At 42.6% G+C, this 19909-nt stretch overlaps 1 protein-coding gene across 8 annotated transcripts in view; it reads left to right on the top strand.

The window, feature by feature from the left end:
* The window catches only part of CLCN4 (chloride voltage-gated channel 4), a 100900-nt gene that overhangs the window by 27157 nt on the left and 53834 nt on the right, over positions 1-19909 (top strand). For 4 of the 8 annotated variants that reach the window (XM_069463899.1, XM_069463900.1, XM_069463901.1 and 1 more), the window contains 4 exons: positions 2362-2516; positions 4036-4135; positions 10820-11007; positions 13843-13965. In XM_069463899.1, the coding sequence (XP_069320000.1) occupies positions 2373-2516; positions 4036-4135; positions 10820-11007; positions 13843-13965 (555 nt within the window). In that variant the 5' untranslated portion in view covers positions 2362-2372. Of the gene's footprint in view, positions 1-2361; positions 2517-4035; positions 4136-10819; positions 11008-13842; positions 13966-19909 lie in introns of those variants that run through there. The other 4 variants (XM_069463894.1, XM_069463897.1, XM_069463895.1 and 1 more) reach the window with 1 other exon arrangement.

Here is a 19909-nt window from a genome sequence, read left to right as displayed (position 1 = left end):
GGTCAGCTGGACCTAGATGATCTTTTAACCCCAACCTCAGAAATGAAGCCAGCACTTCCTTCTGGGACCCCAGGGACACATCCCAGGGAAGCCCTCCAACCCCTGCCCCAAGGCTCTGCTGATCAGCTCCTGTTTATTTGCCTTAGAACCACTACCTGTGCCATTAAAGTGTAAAGATGTAATTGTTCTCCAGAGGGACTTTTTGTTTCAAGCAGTATTGCCGGGAGTAGTTGCTTGACTAGAGATATGGTTGAATCTCAGGTAGTAGCAACTCCTTTTTAGTGGACTGTCCAAGTCTCTGCAGTTCTTCCATCTGCTGGTTTCTCTGACGAGGACTTGCATTGGGGGTCAATAGCATGTCGTCTTATTTTTTTTACCATCAGAGATTTTCTTTGCTACATATAATAAGATTATTATCATTTTGTTTGTGTAGAAATGAGAAATGAAGTCTTAGCTTTCTAATTTTACTCCTTCCCTTATATTATTCATTATGTTATTGGTTGCTACTGACTTATGGAACGTGATCCTTCCCTGGGTACTCATCAGTGGGTATCGTTTTTTACTTGGCACAGCTCAAACCTCAAACTTTTAAAGTTTTAAAGCAGCTAGGTTGCACAGATGGTCAATAAATCAATCACTGTGGCCACTTTATTGCTTGTAAGGTGATTACCCTACTTTGCCCATAGCGACTCTTCAATTTGATTAAAATGCAGTTTCATCAGTTCATGGCTAAGTCCTCCAAATACATAAATACATAAGCAATGACAGAAGCCTGTGTTTTTATAACCACCCTTCAACTTTTTAACCATCTATTCCAGTACTTTTGTGGTCCTCATCCTATAATTCAAATTTCCATGCTCTTTGCCAAAGTAATTTTTATTTAGTGCATATTCCAACCTCTTGTTTCTGTAAGAGTGTATTATTTTTTCTGCTAACTTGTTGGTGAGTGCAGGTCTTGCTGCAAAGCATTTTCTACATCTCAAATTATCTCCTATGCAAGTTGTAAATCAAGCTCTTACGGTGGGAGAACATGGGAGATGTGTCGGTTCATTTGCTATTGTTTTCCAGGTAAGGGGAGCTGGAATAGGGGTGTAGAATTATCTTACACAGAAAAGGAAGAGACATTCAACTTTGCTACTGCTCTGGCAGCAGGAGCCCTTTTGAGTATATTTTAAGACAAATTAAAAATGAGCATCTGCACGCAGAGCTCCTTACCCAGCGCAGTGTGCCACCAACTTTGCGTGGTTGTTGGCTCATGGCAGGTTGTCTTCCCTCCCTTGTCCATCTCCATGGTGGCCCACTGATGTAGAGGGCAGCTGCCATCTGCAGATTGTCTTGGCTCCCACAAGCTAATTAGAGTCTTGTCAGCATTTTCACTCTGCCATTGCTGCACATCTTGAATATCCATGATGACAACCACATAGGCTGCCTGCCTGAGTGGTCTGTGTTATCTCACGTGGGAAGCAATTATAAGTTTTGTTGCAATTATTTGAATTTGAACCCTCTTTGCCCCATTTGTCCCTCCAGCCCCCTCATTTTAATGCCTCGTTTTTGCAGAACATGAGGTTTTTCGGAAATGTATATAGTTGATCCTCATTTGCAGATTCTGTATTTTCAAATTTGCCTACTTACTAAAATTTATTTGTAATGCCCAAGTCAGTACTCATGGTGCTTTTGAGGTCATTTATGGACACGTGCATGTGTAGAGTGGCAAAATGTTTGAGTTGCCAGAAGCACACGTTCCTAGCTGAAGTCTAAGAAGGCGATGCCCTGCTTCCTTGTTTCCACTCGCTGACTATAAATGAGTGTCCTTTTTGTGTTCTATTTAGTGCCACATTTTTCACATTTTTGTAGGTTTTCTTTGTTGGTAATTTTGCATTTAAAACGGCCCTCAAATGCAGTGCTGGAATGCTGTCTTGTGTTCTTATGTGTAAGAAGGCTGTGTACCGTGTTTTATGGAGAAGATACATGTGTTAGAGAAACTTCGTTCAGGCATGAGTCATAGTGCTGTTGGCTGTGAGTTCAATGTCAGTGAATCAACAGTATATATTAAATAGGGTATCTTTAAACAGAAACACATAAGACAAGGTTATGTATTGATAGATTGACGAAAATGTGACCAGAGGCTCATAGAAACCTAACCCTGTATCCTCTTAGGAACAGTGGTTCAGTATTTGCTAATTCATAACATAACTTCCATGAATTATAAGAATTGACTGTGTCTGTATTTCATCACAGCAGAGATACCTATGCTGAAATAATTTTTTCTCATACAAGAAAATAGAGCAAGTGGATTACTCCTCTGCCATGACGTCGTGGAGATGTGCTGCTTACCTTTTTAATGACTGGCTTTCTCCCCAGGTGTAACTAGCATGGTCAATGCAGGAGCCATGAGTGGCTCTGGAAACCTGATGGATTTCCTCGATGAGCCGTTCCCTGATGTGGGGACGTATGAAGACTTCCACACCATCGACTGGCTAAGGGAAAAGTCACGGGATACCGACAGACACAGGAAGGTAGGTGGCCTTCTGAGAGAACAACCTGAAGGGGATCCCTGCAGATGGCACAGGGATCTTTCATTCAAGTTACTCAGCTGGGGCTTAGGTTCATGTGTTATGTACTGGGTTAGGTTCTGAGGAAGAGGATGGCTGGTGGTAGAGGCAGAGATATGGGCAGATCATTATGATACCAGGCACTTTGGGTGGGAGGCTATGTCTTATGGAGGGAGTGTGGTGTGGAGGGCAAGGAGGGGACTTGGGGGTACCATTTCTGGACCCTGTTTTCTCATCCATGAGGATGGAGGTCATTATACCTGAAGATTAAATGAGATTGTGTACATATGAAAGCACACATTATAGTGCCTGGCATCTAGTCGGAAATCATACATATATTTTAATGGGCCACAATAAAGTTTATATATCAAGTGCTTTGGGATCATTTATGAGGGACAGGGCAGGGGGACTGGCCAAGAGTGTCCCCAAAGAAAGGAGGAGAGAGAGTCAACGAGGGGCTCCTCCCAAGGTCACCCTCCGAGGGGCGGTCAGATAGGGGTGTTGGTGACCTTGGAAGAGCTGCTCCACAGGAGGACGAGGAGTGCTGAGGAGAGTGCGACTGTGCTGGGTTATTTCCTGAAGGGTGGTGAGAAGGAGGAAGAAAGGTGTGTAGGGAGTGAGGTTCATGGCCATGTGGGTGGGGTGGCCTGCACTCCAGAGCAGGGCTCAGCCTGTACTATGGCCTTGGGGCCAAAGCCAGCTGGCACCTTGTTTTGTAAATAAAGTTTTATTAGAACTCAGCTATGCCCAATCATTTGCATATTCATTATGGCTCACTTTGTGCTACAGTGGCAGAGTTGAGTAGTTGCAGCAGTGACCATTTGGCCTGCAAAGCCCCAGATATTTACTCTCTGGCCCTTTACAGAAAATGTTTGCTGACCTCTGCTCTAAAGGGCTGTGAGGGGAATGGTGATCTCAGGGCAGTAGGATTCCGTGAGCACAGGGAGGCAAGGGCTGTTCTCACAGTGTGTGTAGTGTGTACAGATGTGTCCGTCTATGGTAGGCGTGATCTGTGCTAGCTAATTCTAAATTCATGCTGCTAAAATTTAACCTGCTATACCAAAGTAGGAGATGAAATCTTTGTTGAAGAGGCTTTTTAATGAACAGACCTAACAATGTAAGTTAGATAGTAACTCCTATCTGGTGTCTACAAAATGGGGACACTAAACAAACATTGCCTTCAGCATGGCTATTAAATAATCAAAGATCAAGTCACTTTTAGTATGCTTTTTAATTAAGTGAATTTTTTGTGCTCTGTTTCGTTGGGGACTATTATGGCATCTTTACCACCCTGTGAACTAGAAAGTGCATTTTATGATTGTGGGGCATTACTGAAAGAATAATGTGATGGGATAATTTAGTGGCTTGATTACATTTGTTTTATTTTTTCAATTATCCTGTTTCCCAAGGAAACAGTTTCAGGGAAAGAAGCATGAACTGGAAAATGTGTTCAGACGAGCTACTGTGTCTGCTTTGTTTCTAGATAACCAGCAAGAGCAAGGAGTCGCTGTGGGAGTTCATCAAGAGTTTGCTGGATGCCTGGTCAGGATGGGTGGTGATGCTGCTCATCGGCCTGCTGGCGGGTACGTGGGCAGGCACGCGGTGCCCCTGGGACAAGCTGGAGATGCTGAAACCCCATGACACTGATCTTTGCAATGACATTCAGAATATGGAGTGTTTCTCTTTGACCCCCATGCAAGGGAGTTGTTACCTGAAATATCTAAGAGCAAAATACATGACCATTATTTAACTTAAAACCTGTCATCAATAAGGCACACCCAAGGCATGGGCCCACGCATGGGCTTCTGGAGTGCTGTCATCATCGAGCTGGTCGGCCCTTTCCCTGCAATGCAAAGGTTTATCACTACTGCGTTCTACTGAAAGCACACATTTTACACTCTGCTGTACTTGGTTATGTAGATGGCAACAAAATACGGGACCATTTTCATTTCCAATAACAAAACAACATTCGAGATTGTCTTTTACTACTACTGGCAGGCCCTGGGATGAATTGTATGTATCCTGTGACACTCAGAATGATGCTAGACACCCACAGACTGACCCTTGGGGACTCTGCACCCTTCCTTTTTATAGTGCTGACACCATGTTTTCAAGCAGTAGATGTTTCCAGAGTAAATGGATAAGTTTCTAGAGGGGAAACCTTTTTAATACCAAACACACCAGTTCTTAGTGGAAATTGTTCCCTGAAACTTATTTCCTTTTAGAAAAGTGTGATGGTTAATGTCTAAGAACAAAAACTTGAGCATGCTGAAGAGAGCCCTTGCATATAAGAACATGGCAGTTCAGTTCCACAGCAGACTTGATCATGGAATTGACTGTAATACAGGCAGAATATGTATAGTAAGTGCTCCAAGAAAGAATGCTAATGGAGCATAGATGTAAGTTTGTGATTACAGGGGATTTCCATTTCCAGGGGATGTTTCATTTATTCCATAGATGACTGTAGGAGGGGCGTGGTTGCCAGGGAAGACTCCATCTGCCTTGCCTGCCTCGGCATCCGCAGCAACCAGGGCAGGGAATTAGACTTTGCTGACACATGGTGTTCGGTCTCCAATTTTGCTTGATTGTTTCTATGAAGACCTTTGAAGGTGGGCAGGGTGGGAGTTTGCTATGAATTTTAATGTCCTTATTTAGAACAGATTATAAAACCTTACAGTGTATCATTATTCTTGGCTCCTAGGAAGGAGAAATAAATAGGGTAGATCAAGAAACTCAGAGTAGACGTTCTGGGGGCTTGCCTGCGTAAATGGCACAGCTTAAATTTATTCACTAATCTAGGAGCCCGATTGGGCTAACTCTAAAGTGATTTTGACCAGCTGACTTCACTAGCAGCTCAACTTCTATCAGTTCTTGGTCAAAAAAATATATGCTGCGGCCCAAGTTTCACTTAAACAGCATCTCTGGAGAGGACCCCTGGCACTGAATAAAGCCCCCTCCCGTCCCCTGTGTGACTGTAACGTGCAGCCAGGAGTGAGGACCGCTGAAAAGAGGAGAGCCCGCGGGCACAGCAGCAGATGAATACACCAGGATGGCGTGAATGGTGTGATATCAAAAACAAAGCGGCCGCATGTGTTCTTTTGACCTGGATGCACCTTGAAGGGAAGCCGGCGAGCTGTGCCCCATTCACTTTCCCCTTCCCTGCTGGACTAATCCTGGGGAGGGCTCGGGGATCCCTCTGCCTGGCCTGCTCCCCTCAGAGTCTCATTCTCTCATGGAGAGGCCCAGCGGCAGCTCCTCGGCAGTGCGTTTATCAGGAGTCACCACTGGGTGTCACTGTTGGACCACAGAACAAAGCTGAGGAACGCTGTCCGCGCTTGGAACCACAATCAGCCAGGAAGATCCGGTGGGAATAGTGGGATTGTGAATGAATGGATAAGGATGGAATTTGGGTGATCATTACAGCTTGTCTCTGGATATCTGCAAGACCCCTCCCTCACCTTCTTCAGGCCTTTGTTCAAAGGCCATCTTCCATTCGAGGCATTCCTTGACCACTTTCTCTAAAATTATATCCCTGCACATTATGCTAAGGGAAATAAGCCAGGCACAGAAAGACAAACACTACATGATCTCACTGATATGTGGGGTCTAAAACAGTCGATCTTATAGAAAGGGAGAGTAGAAAGGTGGCCAGCAGAGGCAGGGAGGGCTGGGGGCAGGATGGGGAAAGGGAAGAAGATGTTTATCAAATGGTACAAGTTTCAATTAGACTGGAGGGATAAGTTTCAGTGAGCGATTGCACTGCATGGTGACTGCAGTTAATAATCATGTATATTTATAAATTGCTAAAATAGATTTTTAACGTTCTCACCACAAAAATGATCAATTGGTGAGATGTTATGTTAATTAGCTTGATCAAATTTGTATATAAATCAAAACATGACATTGTATCCCATAAATAGACACGAATTTTATCTGTCAATTTCAGAAAGTAAAAAGAGATCAAGATAATGAGCCCTCTGCCTTTGTTTGTCCTATTGATATTTCTAAATTTGACATTACCAGAGCCTGTGGAACGAGCTCACGAAATGCTAAATATTACGTTCTTGCTTGCTGCCACTAGGGGGCAGTGTTTACTCAGCTGCCTTTTTGCAGGCCCCCTGGGCTGAAGCAAGCCTTCTGCATCTGGAGAAAACCCTTTGAGTATGTATGATTTCTTTATATTGGGTTTTAGTTTCCAACTTTAAATTAGGAAATATTTTTCATCATTCTACAAGGCATGTGTACTTCAAAACATCATGTTGCAATGTTACAATATTATCTGTCAATTTAAAAAATAAAAATAAATCGGTAAATAGCTAATAATAGATCTAACTTAATGAAACTAATTATATGTACTTTTATATTTGTAATTAAGTATTTCATTATTTAATTGCCCTTAAAAAAGTTAAGACCTGCCTGGTATGCAAAATTAAAAAGAAAATTACATCCCCTCTTGGAGTCTCATCCCCTGACCCACTGTATGGATGTAACAATTTTATTTAAATATATTATGTTCAAAAATAAAAATAAATAAATAAATATATTATGTTCAATATTGAATTATATAATATATTCAATATTATGTAATATTGAAATTTATGTGAAATAACTCACATACCATACAATTCACCCATTTAAAGTGTACAATTCAGTGGTTTTTAGTGTACTTATAGAGTTGTGCAACCATCACCACTATCAATTGTAGAATAATTTTGTCACCTCCACAAAAGAACCCCTGTACCTTTTAGCTATCAAGCCCCAGCCCCCCACCCAGCTGCCGCCCAGCCCTAGGCCACCATTCACCTGCTTTCTGTCTCTGTGGATTTGTCTATTCTGGGCATTTCATATAAATGGACTCTTACAATGTGTGGTCCTTCATGATTAACTTCTTTCAGCATAATGTTTTCAAGGCTCACCTGTGTGGTGTTAAATAGCACGTATCAGTGCCTCATTCCTTTTTTACTGCTGAATACTATTTCATTATTTGGATAGACCACATTTTGTTTATCCACTCATCTGTTGATGGGTATTTGGATTGTTTCTACTTTTTGGCTATTTTGAATAATGCTGCTATGAACATTTATGTACAAGTCTTCATGTGGATATATGTTTTCATTTCTGTTGGGTATATGCCTAGGAGTGGAATTGCTTGGTCAAATGGTAACTCTGTGTTTAACTTTTTGAGGAACTGCCAGACTGTTTTCTGAGGTGGCTGCACCTATGTAATGGGCTATGTTTTCTCTCTAGCACTCATTGCCTTTTAACAGAGCCTCTAAGTTACTTGCTTATTTTGTCTAGTGTCTTTCTCCCAGCTATAAGGTACAATTGCACAAAGGCAGGGACTTGGGTTTGCTTTGTTCACTGCTGTATCCCCAGGACATGGACTAGTAACTGCCACAGAGTGAGTATGTGCTCAAGAAATATCCCTTGAATGAACGAGTGGACCTGAGTTTTCTGATTTTTCAGTCATCTATTTATTGCCCTCATTCATTTAGCAAGGATATATAGCTCCAACTCTGTACCTGACATGAATACAACAGTGGACAAGGCAGATAGGGTCCTTGCCCACTTAGAGTGGACAGAGGGCCTGGATGCCTGGCCTGACACACACTGTGGCATGAAAACTATATAATGAAACTTTCTCCCTGCCACTTATAGGCCAGTGGAAGTACAAACATATATATCTAGCAAATCATGATGTCAGAATATGAGAGGTGTGGTGTTGGGGAAGGACAGGCAGCCACAGGAATGTCTGGGAAGTACACCTAACCCAGACTTAGGAAATCAGGGAAGGCTTCCTGAAGGAGGTGATATTAATATAAATGCTGGAATCTGGAAGATAAGTAGGAGAGTGCCCAGTGGGAGGAAGGCAGTGTTTACTGAGATGGTGCAGAGAGGAGAGCCTGGCACATTTCAGGAACATGGAGCAGGTGGGGTGCAGGGGTTAGTGAGGGAAAAGATGAAGCTGGAGCTATACATGGAGCTGGCTGTCAGGGTCAATGCCATGGTGAGGATTCAGGTGTTCCCTCAAGAACAATGATCAGCTGTGGCAGGGCTTTCCATGGGGAAGTGGTCTGGGTCAGACTGCCATTTTTGAAAACCTGTCTGGCCACAGTGTGAGGTCACGGAGCCATTCCAAGATGGCGGTCTGCATGGCAGCCCAGGTGGGGAAGGTGGGAAGTAGAGCAAGTCACGAGATTTCAGTGGTGGAGTTGCTGGGATGTGGGGATAGTCTGGTAGCGGGATGCCTACCCAGGTTTCTAGTTTGCACAGGACTGTACCTAGATGGTGGGCTCTCTCCCAGCTAGCACAATGCTGGATACTTAGTGAGTTGGAGTGGAGATATCCAGGAGACCCAAGAAGGCAAACAAACTCGTGTCTTTTGACAATTCCTGTTCACTGGCTTTGACTGCCTGTGGCTTGGTTAAAAAGGTTTGGGAGGGTGAGTCCACACGACTGTGTCATGATGGATTAGTGGTGTCTGCCATGGACTTGTCAAAAGGGTTGTGAAGGCGAATCCAGTAGAGCATGTCACGATTGATTGGTGATGTCTGCCGTGGGCATTGGAGGGTGGCAGCTGGGCTATGTAGTCATTGACCCTGCAGTAGGCAGGGGGTTCTAGGTGTCTGGAAAAGGCATAGTTAGGCTTAGTGGCAAATAGAAGGACATGAATAAGGTTGCCAGGGTGGAGAGTATAGTGTAAAAAGAGAAAAGGGTTTAGGGTCAAGCTTTGAGGAAATGTACCTTCTAGAAGTTGTGGAGAGGAGTAGGAAAGATCAGGGGAGATAGAGAAAACTGGAGAGGCAGGAGGAAACCAGGAGAGTATATTGCTGTGGAAGTCACAGAAAGAGGTGTTTCTAGAAGGATGAAGTGGTCAGCAGTGTCAAATGATGCTGAGAGGTCTGGAACTGGGGTCAGCAAACTTTCTACAAGGGGCTAGAGAGTAAATATTTTCAGCTTCATGGACCATGTGGTTTCTGTCTCAACTATTCAATTCTGCCATTGCAACATGGAAGTGGCCACAGACCCCATGTAATTGAATGATGTGGCTGTTCTCTAATAAAACTTTATTTACAAAGACAGGCGGTGGGCCAGCTTTGACCCTGGGGCAGTAGTTTGCTGATCCTGTTCTAGAAGATGAGGACTGAGCAAAGGCCATTGCCCTAAGCTGCGTAGGCGTCTCCTGGTGGGCTGAGGGGGTGGACTGGGTGGAAGGGAAGTGAGGCCAGGAGGAGAAGGGAAGAGAGAGGATGGTGGCTGGTGGTGGGGAAGTGAGACCAGGGAAGGTTTGATTTTTTTTTTTTTTTTGGTGATTAAATGCTGATGGGAAGGAGCCATCGGAAAAGGAGAGGTTGAGGATACAGCAAGGGGAACTGGGAGAAGGCAGCCTAAGGAGGAAGGTGATTTAGAGCTGAGCTGGGCGGCTTCCCACGTAGATAGGAGAGGAGGGAGGGTGAGTGCCGATGGCGTGTGGGCGCCTTCGGTGGAAATGCAAGCACTGAACCGATACTGTAATAAGGATCCAGTAAAAAGTCCAAAAAAAGAAGAAGCCCGAAACCATTCCCTGCCTCTGCAAGAAGCTAGAATGGGTTATTCTGGAAGGAGATGCAAGGCAGCCTTTTGTGGCCTGCTTAACCACACATTCTATTCTATCCCACTTCTGTTGGTGTTGAAAGTAATTATTTACTTATATAAACCCATAATCCTTTAGCCATAGTTTTAAAAATACAGAAAGTTCTAATAAACAGGGTTTTCCCAAGTGTGGTTCCCATTTGGTGGCAAGACCTTACTCATTTATGATGTGAGGCTGTCACAGTGGTCATGCCTTCACTTTGCCTGGATCACCCTGTCTCCCTGAGAAATATTAACATTAACGTGTGTGATTCCAGGATGCCATCCCAGCTGTTGAAAGGGTTGTGTCTTTTATGGTGTGTATTCCCTATTTTAAAAATTTGGAAAGGGAGGCGTTTCAAAAGTTGCTTGGCCCCAGGGCTTGAGATCAGAGTGTAAACCCGTATGTCTCTCTCCTCTACCTGACTGAAGCCACTGAGCCCTTTGAATCTCCCCTTGGGCTGCCACTGCCTTGCCACACCATAAAGATTCGAGTGACTCAGGGTCAATGAGAGAAGTGTCCTTATGTAAGTGACAGTCCCCGTCCCATTCACTGCCTGCTCTGGTGTCTGGGCCTTCATTGCCGAAGTGATCCTATGTGGCCACCAGGTTGCTGTTCTCCTTGTCACGTCATGGGGCAATTCTTCTTCTTCCAGGCACTCTGGCTGGCGTCATCGATCTCGCCGTGGACTGGATGACGGATCTGAAGGAGGGGGTCTGCCTGTCTGCCTTCTGGTACAGCCACGAGCAGTGCTGCTGGACTTCCAACGAGACCACTTTTGAGGACAGGGACAAGTGTCCCCTGTGGCAGAAATGGTCAGAGCTGCTGGTGAATCGGTCGGAGGTGGGTGTCGGGCAGGGTCCTGGCTGGGAACCCCTGCCATTCCACATGCACTTTGGAATGCTGCCGGGCGATTTGGGAATGTCTGTGATTTCATCTAGCAATAGTGCATGGCTTAATGCTGTATGACTTTTCTTTGTTCTAGCTCATGCTACCCCTCAAACCTCACTTGGAAAACCCTTCCCCATTGTTTCATGTGCTCAGTATGTATTAATATGTGTCTTTTAAAGCCTCATGTTTGGCTTTATTTTTCTTAGCAAAGGTGGTTTGTTGGTCATGCCGAAGAAATAGGGTTAGTTACCTTCTAATTGGAGAGAAAAGATATCTTTTTTTAAAAAAGTAACAGCTTTGGTGAGATAAAATTTACAGTTCATATGGTTCACCCATTTAAAGTGTACAGTTCAATGGCTTTTAGTATATTCACAGAGCTGTGCACCCATCACCACAATCTAATTTTAGAACATTTTCATCACTGTCCCCCAAACCCTGTACTCGTTAGCAGTCACTCCCATGCTCCCCCAATCCACCAGCTCTAAGCAACCACGGATCTACTTTTTTTCTCTATAGATTTGTCTCTTCTGGACATTTCATATAAATAAAATCATACAATATGTGGACTTTGTGTCTGGCTTCTGTCACTTAGCATAATGTTTCCCAGGTTCCTTCACGTTGTAGCATGAATCAGTATTTCCTTCTTGTATATGGCTGAATAACATTCTGTTGTATGGATATGTCACATTTTATTTATCTGTTCGTCAGTTGCTTCTGCTTTTTGGCTATTATGAATGATGTTGCTGTGAACATTTGTGTCCAAGTTTTTGTGTGGACATATGTTTTGTTTCCCGTGGGCATATACCTAGCAGAGGAATTGCTGGGTCAGATGGGAACTCTGTTTAACTTTTTGAGGACCCGCCAGACTGTTTTCCAAAGTGGCTGCACCATTTCATATGCCCTCTAGCAGTGAATGAGGGTTCCGATTTCTCCCATCCTTACCAACACTAGCTATTGTCTGTTTTTGAGTATAGCTCTCCTAGTGGGTGTGAAGTGCTACCTCATTGTGGTTTTAGTTATCATCTTCCATTGCATTTTATGAGCACATTTCAAAGGATGTTCTGGGCCTTCTTCAAAGGGAATGTCCCAGGCACAGGGGATGTAGTGTTGAACCACACACCTCGGGATTGCCTCATGGCAATTAGAATTTCTGATCTTTATAAAGACCTTAGCTCAGGAAGGGGTTAACTTCTAGCCGAACTCAGTGGTTTCATAGTGACTATAGGTCACTGAGGGATCAGAACGCCAGGTGATGGGGAGCCAGGCTGCCAAGCTTCACATTAGGGGTAATGTGAGGCTTGCTTGAGCTAGAACTATTCTTGGAAGATGTATGTAATCTGTTTATACATCTCCTCCTTTCCCTGCTGTTTTTTTTTTTTTTTTTTGCCTGACTGACTTACCACAGCTGAAGACATTTGGAATGCACTTTGCCATTTTGCTAAACCTCTTTCTCGGTGGAATTGAAAATTAATTCCTTCAAATCTCAGAAGTAGACAGGGATCTTGAAATCTCACACATTCTCAGTGCTCTCCATTACTTCCAAAAAGAAATTCTCTACTTGGGTTGATGGGCGTGGGCAGGCGGAATTGGCTGCGTGCCACGTTTTATTTCTTCTCTCCTTGCAGTGTGTGTTTTGGGGAAATATGGTTGTCCATCTTTTCAGCTGTTTTTAAGATTTATTCTTTAATGCAAAGAATTATTGTTAGTAAGAGTGAGAAGTTATTTTTAGCCTCTCAAAAAGTACATATTTAAGTGGGTGAAAGGTATTCCTCAGTCCGATTTCTCACCACATAGGGTGTGAATATATGTGCTTGTAAAGGCAGTGCAGTCTCCTGGAACGTGTTTTTGCATTTAATAGGCACACACGTGCCCATGGCTGTGGCCTGACTTGTAGGTGACCTTTCTTTCCTTCCCCCCTCACTTGGGAAATCCAGATGGGGGCGAGAAGCTAAGATGGAGAGAAATGTGGCCTCCACGCAGTAGACCAGGTCCTTGACCTAAAAGGCCTCAGACTGTGTGTGTGGTTGAGAAAACGTTCTCCACACATCAGGTAATTTGGAATAAATGGTTCAATGAATTATCCTGAAGGAGATCAAGTTTTTCTCCTTTAGTAGTGCCTCTCAAATGTTAACATGCATCAGAACCATCTGGAGGGCCTGTTAGAACACACTTAGCTAGGCCCCTCCCACAGTGTCTGACTTAGTAGCTCTGGCCTGAGTTCTGAGACTCAGCACTTCTAACACGCTCCCAGGCGATGCTGCTGCTGCTGCTGCTGCTGCAGCTGGTCCACGGACCACACTTTGAGGAGCATATTCTGAAATACGGTTCCAATCCTTGTTCATTGGCACTGCAGCTGCTTGTTGTGGTATGGGTGTGGCCTTAATGAAAGCTGAGAGAGACCAATCCACTACAGACAAGACAAAACAAATCTTCCAGGGTCTCGAAAGCAGAATTATCTGCGTCCCACATTTCATTAACTCTGGTGCAAGTGGTGATTAAAGCCAAGCATCATTCACGGTTTCCATTACTGCTGAGACTTCACTCAGTAGAAGCTACGTGTAAACAGCTCCTGGAGAAACACCCAGTGCGCTGTTTGTGTGTACTGACTGTAGCAATAGCAACAGCTGATAAAACCAACACCCGCCTTTTTGTTTACATAGGATGGGGACCAAACCTCCCCAGTACCGTCAAAGCTTTTGTTGTCACGACAGAGGTGGTAGGGTTGGGTACATTGCTCAGTTCTGCTATGGCTAATGTTTCCTTTCTTGTTTTGTGTCTGTTGTTTAGGGTGCCAGTGCTTACATTCTGAATTACTTAATGTACATCCTGTGGGCGCTGCTGTTTGCATTTTTGGCCGTCTCCCTGGTGCGCGTATTTGCGCCATATGCCTGTGGCTCTGGTATACCAGAGGTGAGTCGTGGTTGGGTTCTTTTGTGCCAATGGTAAGAATAGCAGATACTTCTGTGGCACTGTTGTGCTAAGCACGGTTCCAAGTATTTTACATGTATTAACTCTTACTCCTTGCAGTAAGACTACGAGGCAGATGCTATTATTCTTCATTTGATAGTTGAGGAAGCTAAAGTGCAGAGAGGGTAAGTAACTTGCCTGAAGTAACCAAGCTGGTAAGTTGTGAGTTGAACCCAGTGGTCTGACTTCAGGATTTATTTATACTCAATACTCGAGATTTCTGCTCTATTGCTTCTCAGATGATTAAAGCCTTATCTTTGTAAACCAGGCATAACTCTTAAAGCCTGTGGAATCAGAGTTCATTAACCACCCACATAAATGTGGCACTGTACTCACTCATAAGTGCATCTGTGATGTCATGTGAAAAAAGACAGTAGTGGAGGTTTGTTGCTGAGAAAGTTTGCTGAGGATTAAACTCCCTTGCCATGTCTTGCTCTTCTGGTGACAAGGTAATAGCAATCTTTAAAAAACTTAATTCCACCTTCAGTGCATGCACTGTGCATGTACCCTTGTGCATTTAGAATTCTTATAGTTTTCAGCACTTTAATGTAACCAAAGTATGAGGCAAGTCACCTCATTGATCAAGGGGAATGCCAGAGACCAGGCTTGAGACCTAGGAGGATCTGGAGGGCAGAAGAACGATAATTGAGCTAATTCCCAAAAAGCCCAGACAGTAAAAATTTTAGCCAAAAGTGATTTTAAAGTTCTGATATTATCACCCTAATCCGGTTCAGTTCTCCTTCAGGTTGCTGCTTCAGCAACGCCCATAGGCAGTGAGCTAGCAAGTTTGAAGATACAGTTGCGGGCTGGTTATGGCAATAGATGCACACCCTATGGGGATGCCCTTCAACCCTGACGGTGGACCAGGCAGTTCATGGAAAGAGTAATTGAAGGATGGTCAAAGGCAAAATTCAACATGGGCTTGTTGCAGGAAAGAGAGAAAAAAGAAGTCTTAAAATATGCTGAAGTTTTGATGGTTTATGCTAACATATTGCTCCAGGAACCTGAAAAACAAGCTATTATTACCATTTTGTTTTCTCAGTGCAGCCAGTTCTGCCAAAATGCGACATGCATTCCTAAAAGTCACCATGTCACACAGAATTGCACAATAAAAACCACAGGACCTTAAGGGGAAAATGAGTTAGAGGCACAATGCGAAAAAACTTCATCAAGGGCGCATATGTAAAAGATAGAAACCTAATAAAAACAGTAGCACAGTTTTACACATGTTCAATGGCTAAGAAGCATATAAATACCACAATGAGTGTGTCATTTCTTGAAAAGAACTTGAAGTTTGCTTGGCAGTGGATGTCGGCAGTGCTGCAGCTTTTGTGTTATTATGAAGGGGTAGAAGGAGGGCTGTCTGAAATCAAGGGGAAGCTGTGACAGCAGGCATGGAGAGGCCTGGTGCATATGTGAACTAGTAGGTGTTCAAGACGTGCATGTGTATGTTTTTTCTTTTCCTTCATGACTTGGTTTAGCTGGGTGCAGTTTTATGCATTTACCTAGTATTTCTCCTGGAGGAAATGTATATACGCAGACACAAAATTTGTGTTATGCTCAAATTCCTCCCTAATGTGTGAAATGGCATTGGGACAAATATGTGTTTTCAAACCAAGTGTTATAGCAGAGCTGGCTATTTTATTTGCTATCTAAAGCCTAAGGCTCCCTGGACAATGAAAAGAACAGACCATCATTGGCGTTTCAGTTTACAATCCCGTTGCCCAACAGTAGGCATCTCTGACTCGAGCATTTCCAAAATAAGGAGATGGCCAATGGGCAATCGGTGGAAAATAGCAGCAATAAGAGGTATGCCTGGCAGTCCCATCTTCCCCTTCTGGAGATGCACTCAGCTCGTGACCTTATAACAGACAGGGAGCTCAGATATGAGCTCTGTCTTTGAGGGGCTGCCTGGACATTGTCGTTATCTAAAGCAGGCATCTTTTTTTTTTAATTTTGAAATATTAAGGGAGTTCAAATGTTTTTGTTACACGGATACCTTGTATAAGGCCTCAGTTGGGACTTTTAGTGTGCCCATCACCAGAATAGTGTTCACTGTGCCCAATAGGTAAGTTTTTACCCCTCGCCCCCTCCCACCTTCCTACTTTCTTGGTTTCCAATGTCCTTTACATCTCCTTGTGCTCATGTGTGCCCATTGTTTAGCTCCCACTTATTAGAGAGTACATGTGGTGTTTGTTTATTTTCCATTCTCGAGATACTTCACTTAGAATAATGGTCTCCAGTTCCATCCAAGTTGCTACAAAAGACATTATTTCATTCCTTTTTATAGCTGAGTAGTACTCCATAGTGTGTATATGTGTATGTATATATACACACACCACATTTTCTTTGTCCACCCATGAATTGATGGACACTTCGGTTGATTCCACAACTTTGCAGTGGTAAATTGTGTTACATCAACATTTGAGTGCAGGTTCTTTTTGACTTTTCCTTTGGGTAGATACCCAGTAGTGGGATTGCTAGATCAAATGGTAAGTCTACATTTATTTCTTTGAGGAATCTCCATACTCCATGAGCATATGGTCTTTGTTTTTGCTTCAGTTTATGTGGTGAATCATGTTTATAGATTTGCATATGTTAAGCCATCCTTGCATTCCTGGGATGAAACCCACATGAAACCCACTTGATCATAGTGAATTTTCTTTTTGATGTGCTGTTGAATTTGGTTTGCTAGTATTTTGTTGAGGATTTTTGCATGTATGTTCATAAGGGATATTGGTCTGTAGTTTTCTTTTTTTGTTGTGTCTTTTCCTAGTTTTGGTATCAAGGTGATACTGGCTTCCTAGAATGAATTAGGGAGGATTCCCTCCTTCTTAATGTCATAAAATAATTTCTGTAGGATAGGTACCAGTTCTTCTTTGTAGGTCTGCTGGAATTCAACTGCGAATCCATGTGGTCTGGGCTTTTCTTTGTTGGGAGATTTTTTTATTACTGCTTTAATCTCACTGCTTGTTATTGGTTTGTTTAAGATTTCTATTTCTTCCTGATCCAAGCTTGGGAGATTATGTGTCTCTGGGAATTTATCCATTTCCTCCACGTTTTCTAGTTTGTGTGCATAGGGGTTTTGGTAGTATTCATGGGAGGTATTTTGTATTTCTGTGGTATCAGTTGTAATGTCTCCTTTTTCATTTCTGGTTGACCTTATTTGAGTCCTTTTTCTTCTATTTCTGGTTAATCTGGCTAGTGGTCTATTGATTTTGTTTATCTTCTCAAAGAACCAACTTTTTGTTTCATTTTTTGGTCTCCATTTTATTTAGTTTTGCTCTGAGCTTTGTTATTTCTTTTCTTTGCTAGTTTTGGGTTTGGTTTGCTCTTCTTTTTCTGGTTCCTTGAGATGTGACATTAGGTCGTTAATTTGTGATCTTCCTGTCTTTTTGATGTAGGCATTTAAGGCTATGAACTTTCCCCTTAGGACTGTTTTTGCTGTATCCCATAAATTTTGAAAGCTTGTGCCTCCCTTGTCATTCAGTTTGAGAAATCTTTTGATTTCCATTTTACTTTCATCATTGACCCAAGGATCATTCAGCAGCAGGTTGATTAATTTCCATCACTTTGTATTGATTTTAGTGTTTCTCTTAGAATTGATTTTTGGTTTTATTCCATGTGGTCTGAGAAGGTAAGGTACATGGTATGATTTTTATTTTTTTGAGTTTGTCGAGACTTGTTTTGTGACCTAAGATATGATCAATCTTGGAAACTGTCCCAGGTGCCGATGAGAATAATGTATATTTAGTAGTTTGGGGGTAAAATGTTTTGTAAATGTCTGTTAGGTCCATTTGTTCTAGAGTCCTATTTAAGTCCAGTGTTTCTTTCTTGATTTTCTGTTTCAATAATCTGTCCAGTTCTGTCACTGGAGTGAAGTCTCTGGCAATTATAAACCTAGTATTTATTTCTTTGCTAAATTATAGTAGAATTTGCTTTATGAATCTGGGAGCTCCTGTGCTTTGTACATATATATTTAGGATTGTCATGTCTTCTTGTTGAATTTCTCCCTTTACCATTATAAAATGACCATCTTTGTGGGTTTTTTAACACTGTTGATTTAAAGTTTATTTTATTTGATATGAGAATGGTTACACCTGCTCACTTTTTGTTTTCATTTATGTGGAATATTTTCCCCTCCCATTATCTTGAGTCTATACGAGTCCTTGTGAGTTAGATGTGTTTCTTGTAGACAGCGTATATTTGGGTAGATGTTTTTTCATCCATTCAGCTAGTATGTGTGTTTTAAGTGGGACATTTAGACTGTTCATGTTCAGTGTTAGTATAGATGTGTGGAACAGTGTTCTGTTCATCATGCTGGATAATACCTATTGTTTTGTTTTCCTCTTATGCTATTGTTTTATTAGAGTTGTGAGCTTTAACTTCTGGGTGGTTTTACACTGGTGGGTATCTATTTTGCTGTTCTATGTATAATGCAGTTCTGAGTATTTCCTGTAGGGCAGGTCTAGTAGTGACAAATTCCCTTCATGTTTGCTTGTGTGGAAAAGTTTTTATTTCTCCATCATTTATGAAACTCAGTTTTGCAGGATACAAAATTCTTGGCTGCCAATTGTTCTGTTTAAGAAGACCGAAAATGGGGCCCCAGTCCCTTCTGGCTTGTAATGTCTTTGCTGAGAAGTCCGCTCTTAACCTCATGGATTTTCCTTTGTAGATTACTTGTTGTTTTTGTATTGAAGCTTGTAGAATTTTCTCCTTCATTTTGACTTTGGCCAGGTTGATGACTATGTGTCTTGGAGATGTCCTACTTGCTATGAATCTTCCTGGTGTTCGATGACGATCTTGTATCTGGATATCTGAATCTTTGGCGATACCAGGGAAGTTTTCCTCAATAATTCCCTTAAATAGGTTTTTCACGTTTTTTGATTTATCTTCTTCTCCCTTAGGGATACCTACAATTCTTATATTGGCCCACTTTGCATAGTCCTATACTTCTCTGAGTGATTGTTCATTCTTCTATATTCTTTTGTCTATATATTTGATTGGCTGGGTTAGTTTGAAAGCCTTGTCTTCAAGCTCTGAAATTCTTTCTTCTGTTTGGTCTAGCCTGTTTTTGAAGCTTTCTGCTATATTTTGAAATTCCCCAAATGACTCTTTTATTTCTTTAAGTTCTGTTATATCTTTTATGTTGCCTATCTCTTTAGTTAGTTTTTCTTTCTTTTTTTTTTTTTTGAGACAGAGTCTCACTCTGTTGCCCAGGCTAGAATGAGTGCCGTGGCGTCAGCCTAGCTCACAGCAACCTCAAACTCCTGAGCTCAAGCGATCCTCCTGTCTCAGCCTCCCGAGTAGCTGGGACTACAGGCATGCACCACCATGCCCGGCTAATTTTTTCTATGTATATATTTTTAGCTGTCCATATCATTGCTTTCTATTTTTTTAGTAGAGATGGGGTCTCGCTCTTGCTCAGGCTGGTCTCGAACTCCTGAGCTCAAACGATCCGCCCACCTCGGCCTCCCAGAGTGCTAGGATTACAGGCGTGAGCCACCGCGCCCGGCCAGTTTTTCATTTTTTTAATTCATGTCCTGAAACATTCTTTTGGCTTCTTTGTGTTGGTTTTCAACTTTCTCTTCAATCCCATTCATCTTATTTTCCATCCATATTCTGAATCCCATCTCTGACATTTCAACAATTTCTTTTAGGTTGTGGTCCATCGCTGGAGATGTATTGTGATCCTTTGGAAGTGTTGAAACAGCTTGTTTTTTAATGTTGCCAGAGTTCTTATTCTGGTTCCTTCTCATCTGAAATCTCTTCTCTCAGCTCAAGATAGATAAACTTGTAGTGCACTTGTTCTCCTCTACTGGGAACTCTCCTACTTAGGGCGAAGAAGGAGAGGTCCTTGGATGGTGCACTTGCGTTCTGCTCTGGA

This window comes from Eulemur rufifrons, chromosome 30 (genome assembly GCF_041146395.1).
Source record: "Eulemur rufifrons isolate Redbay chromosome 30, OSU_ERuf_1, whole genome shotgun sequence".
Classification (NCBI taxonomy): Eukaryota; Metazoa; Chordata; class Mammalia; order Primates; family Lemuridae; genus Eulemur; species Eulemur rufifrons.
Note: the sequence above shows the minus strand (reverse complement) of the source record. Positions and strands in the feature narration are given on the sequence as shown.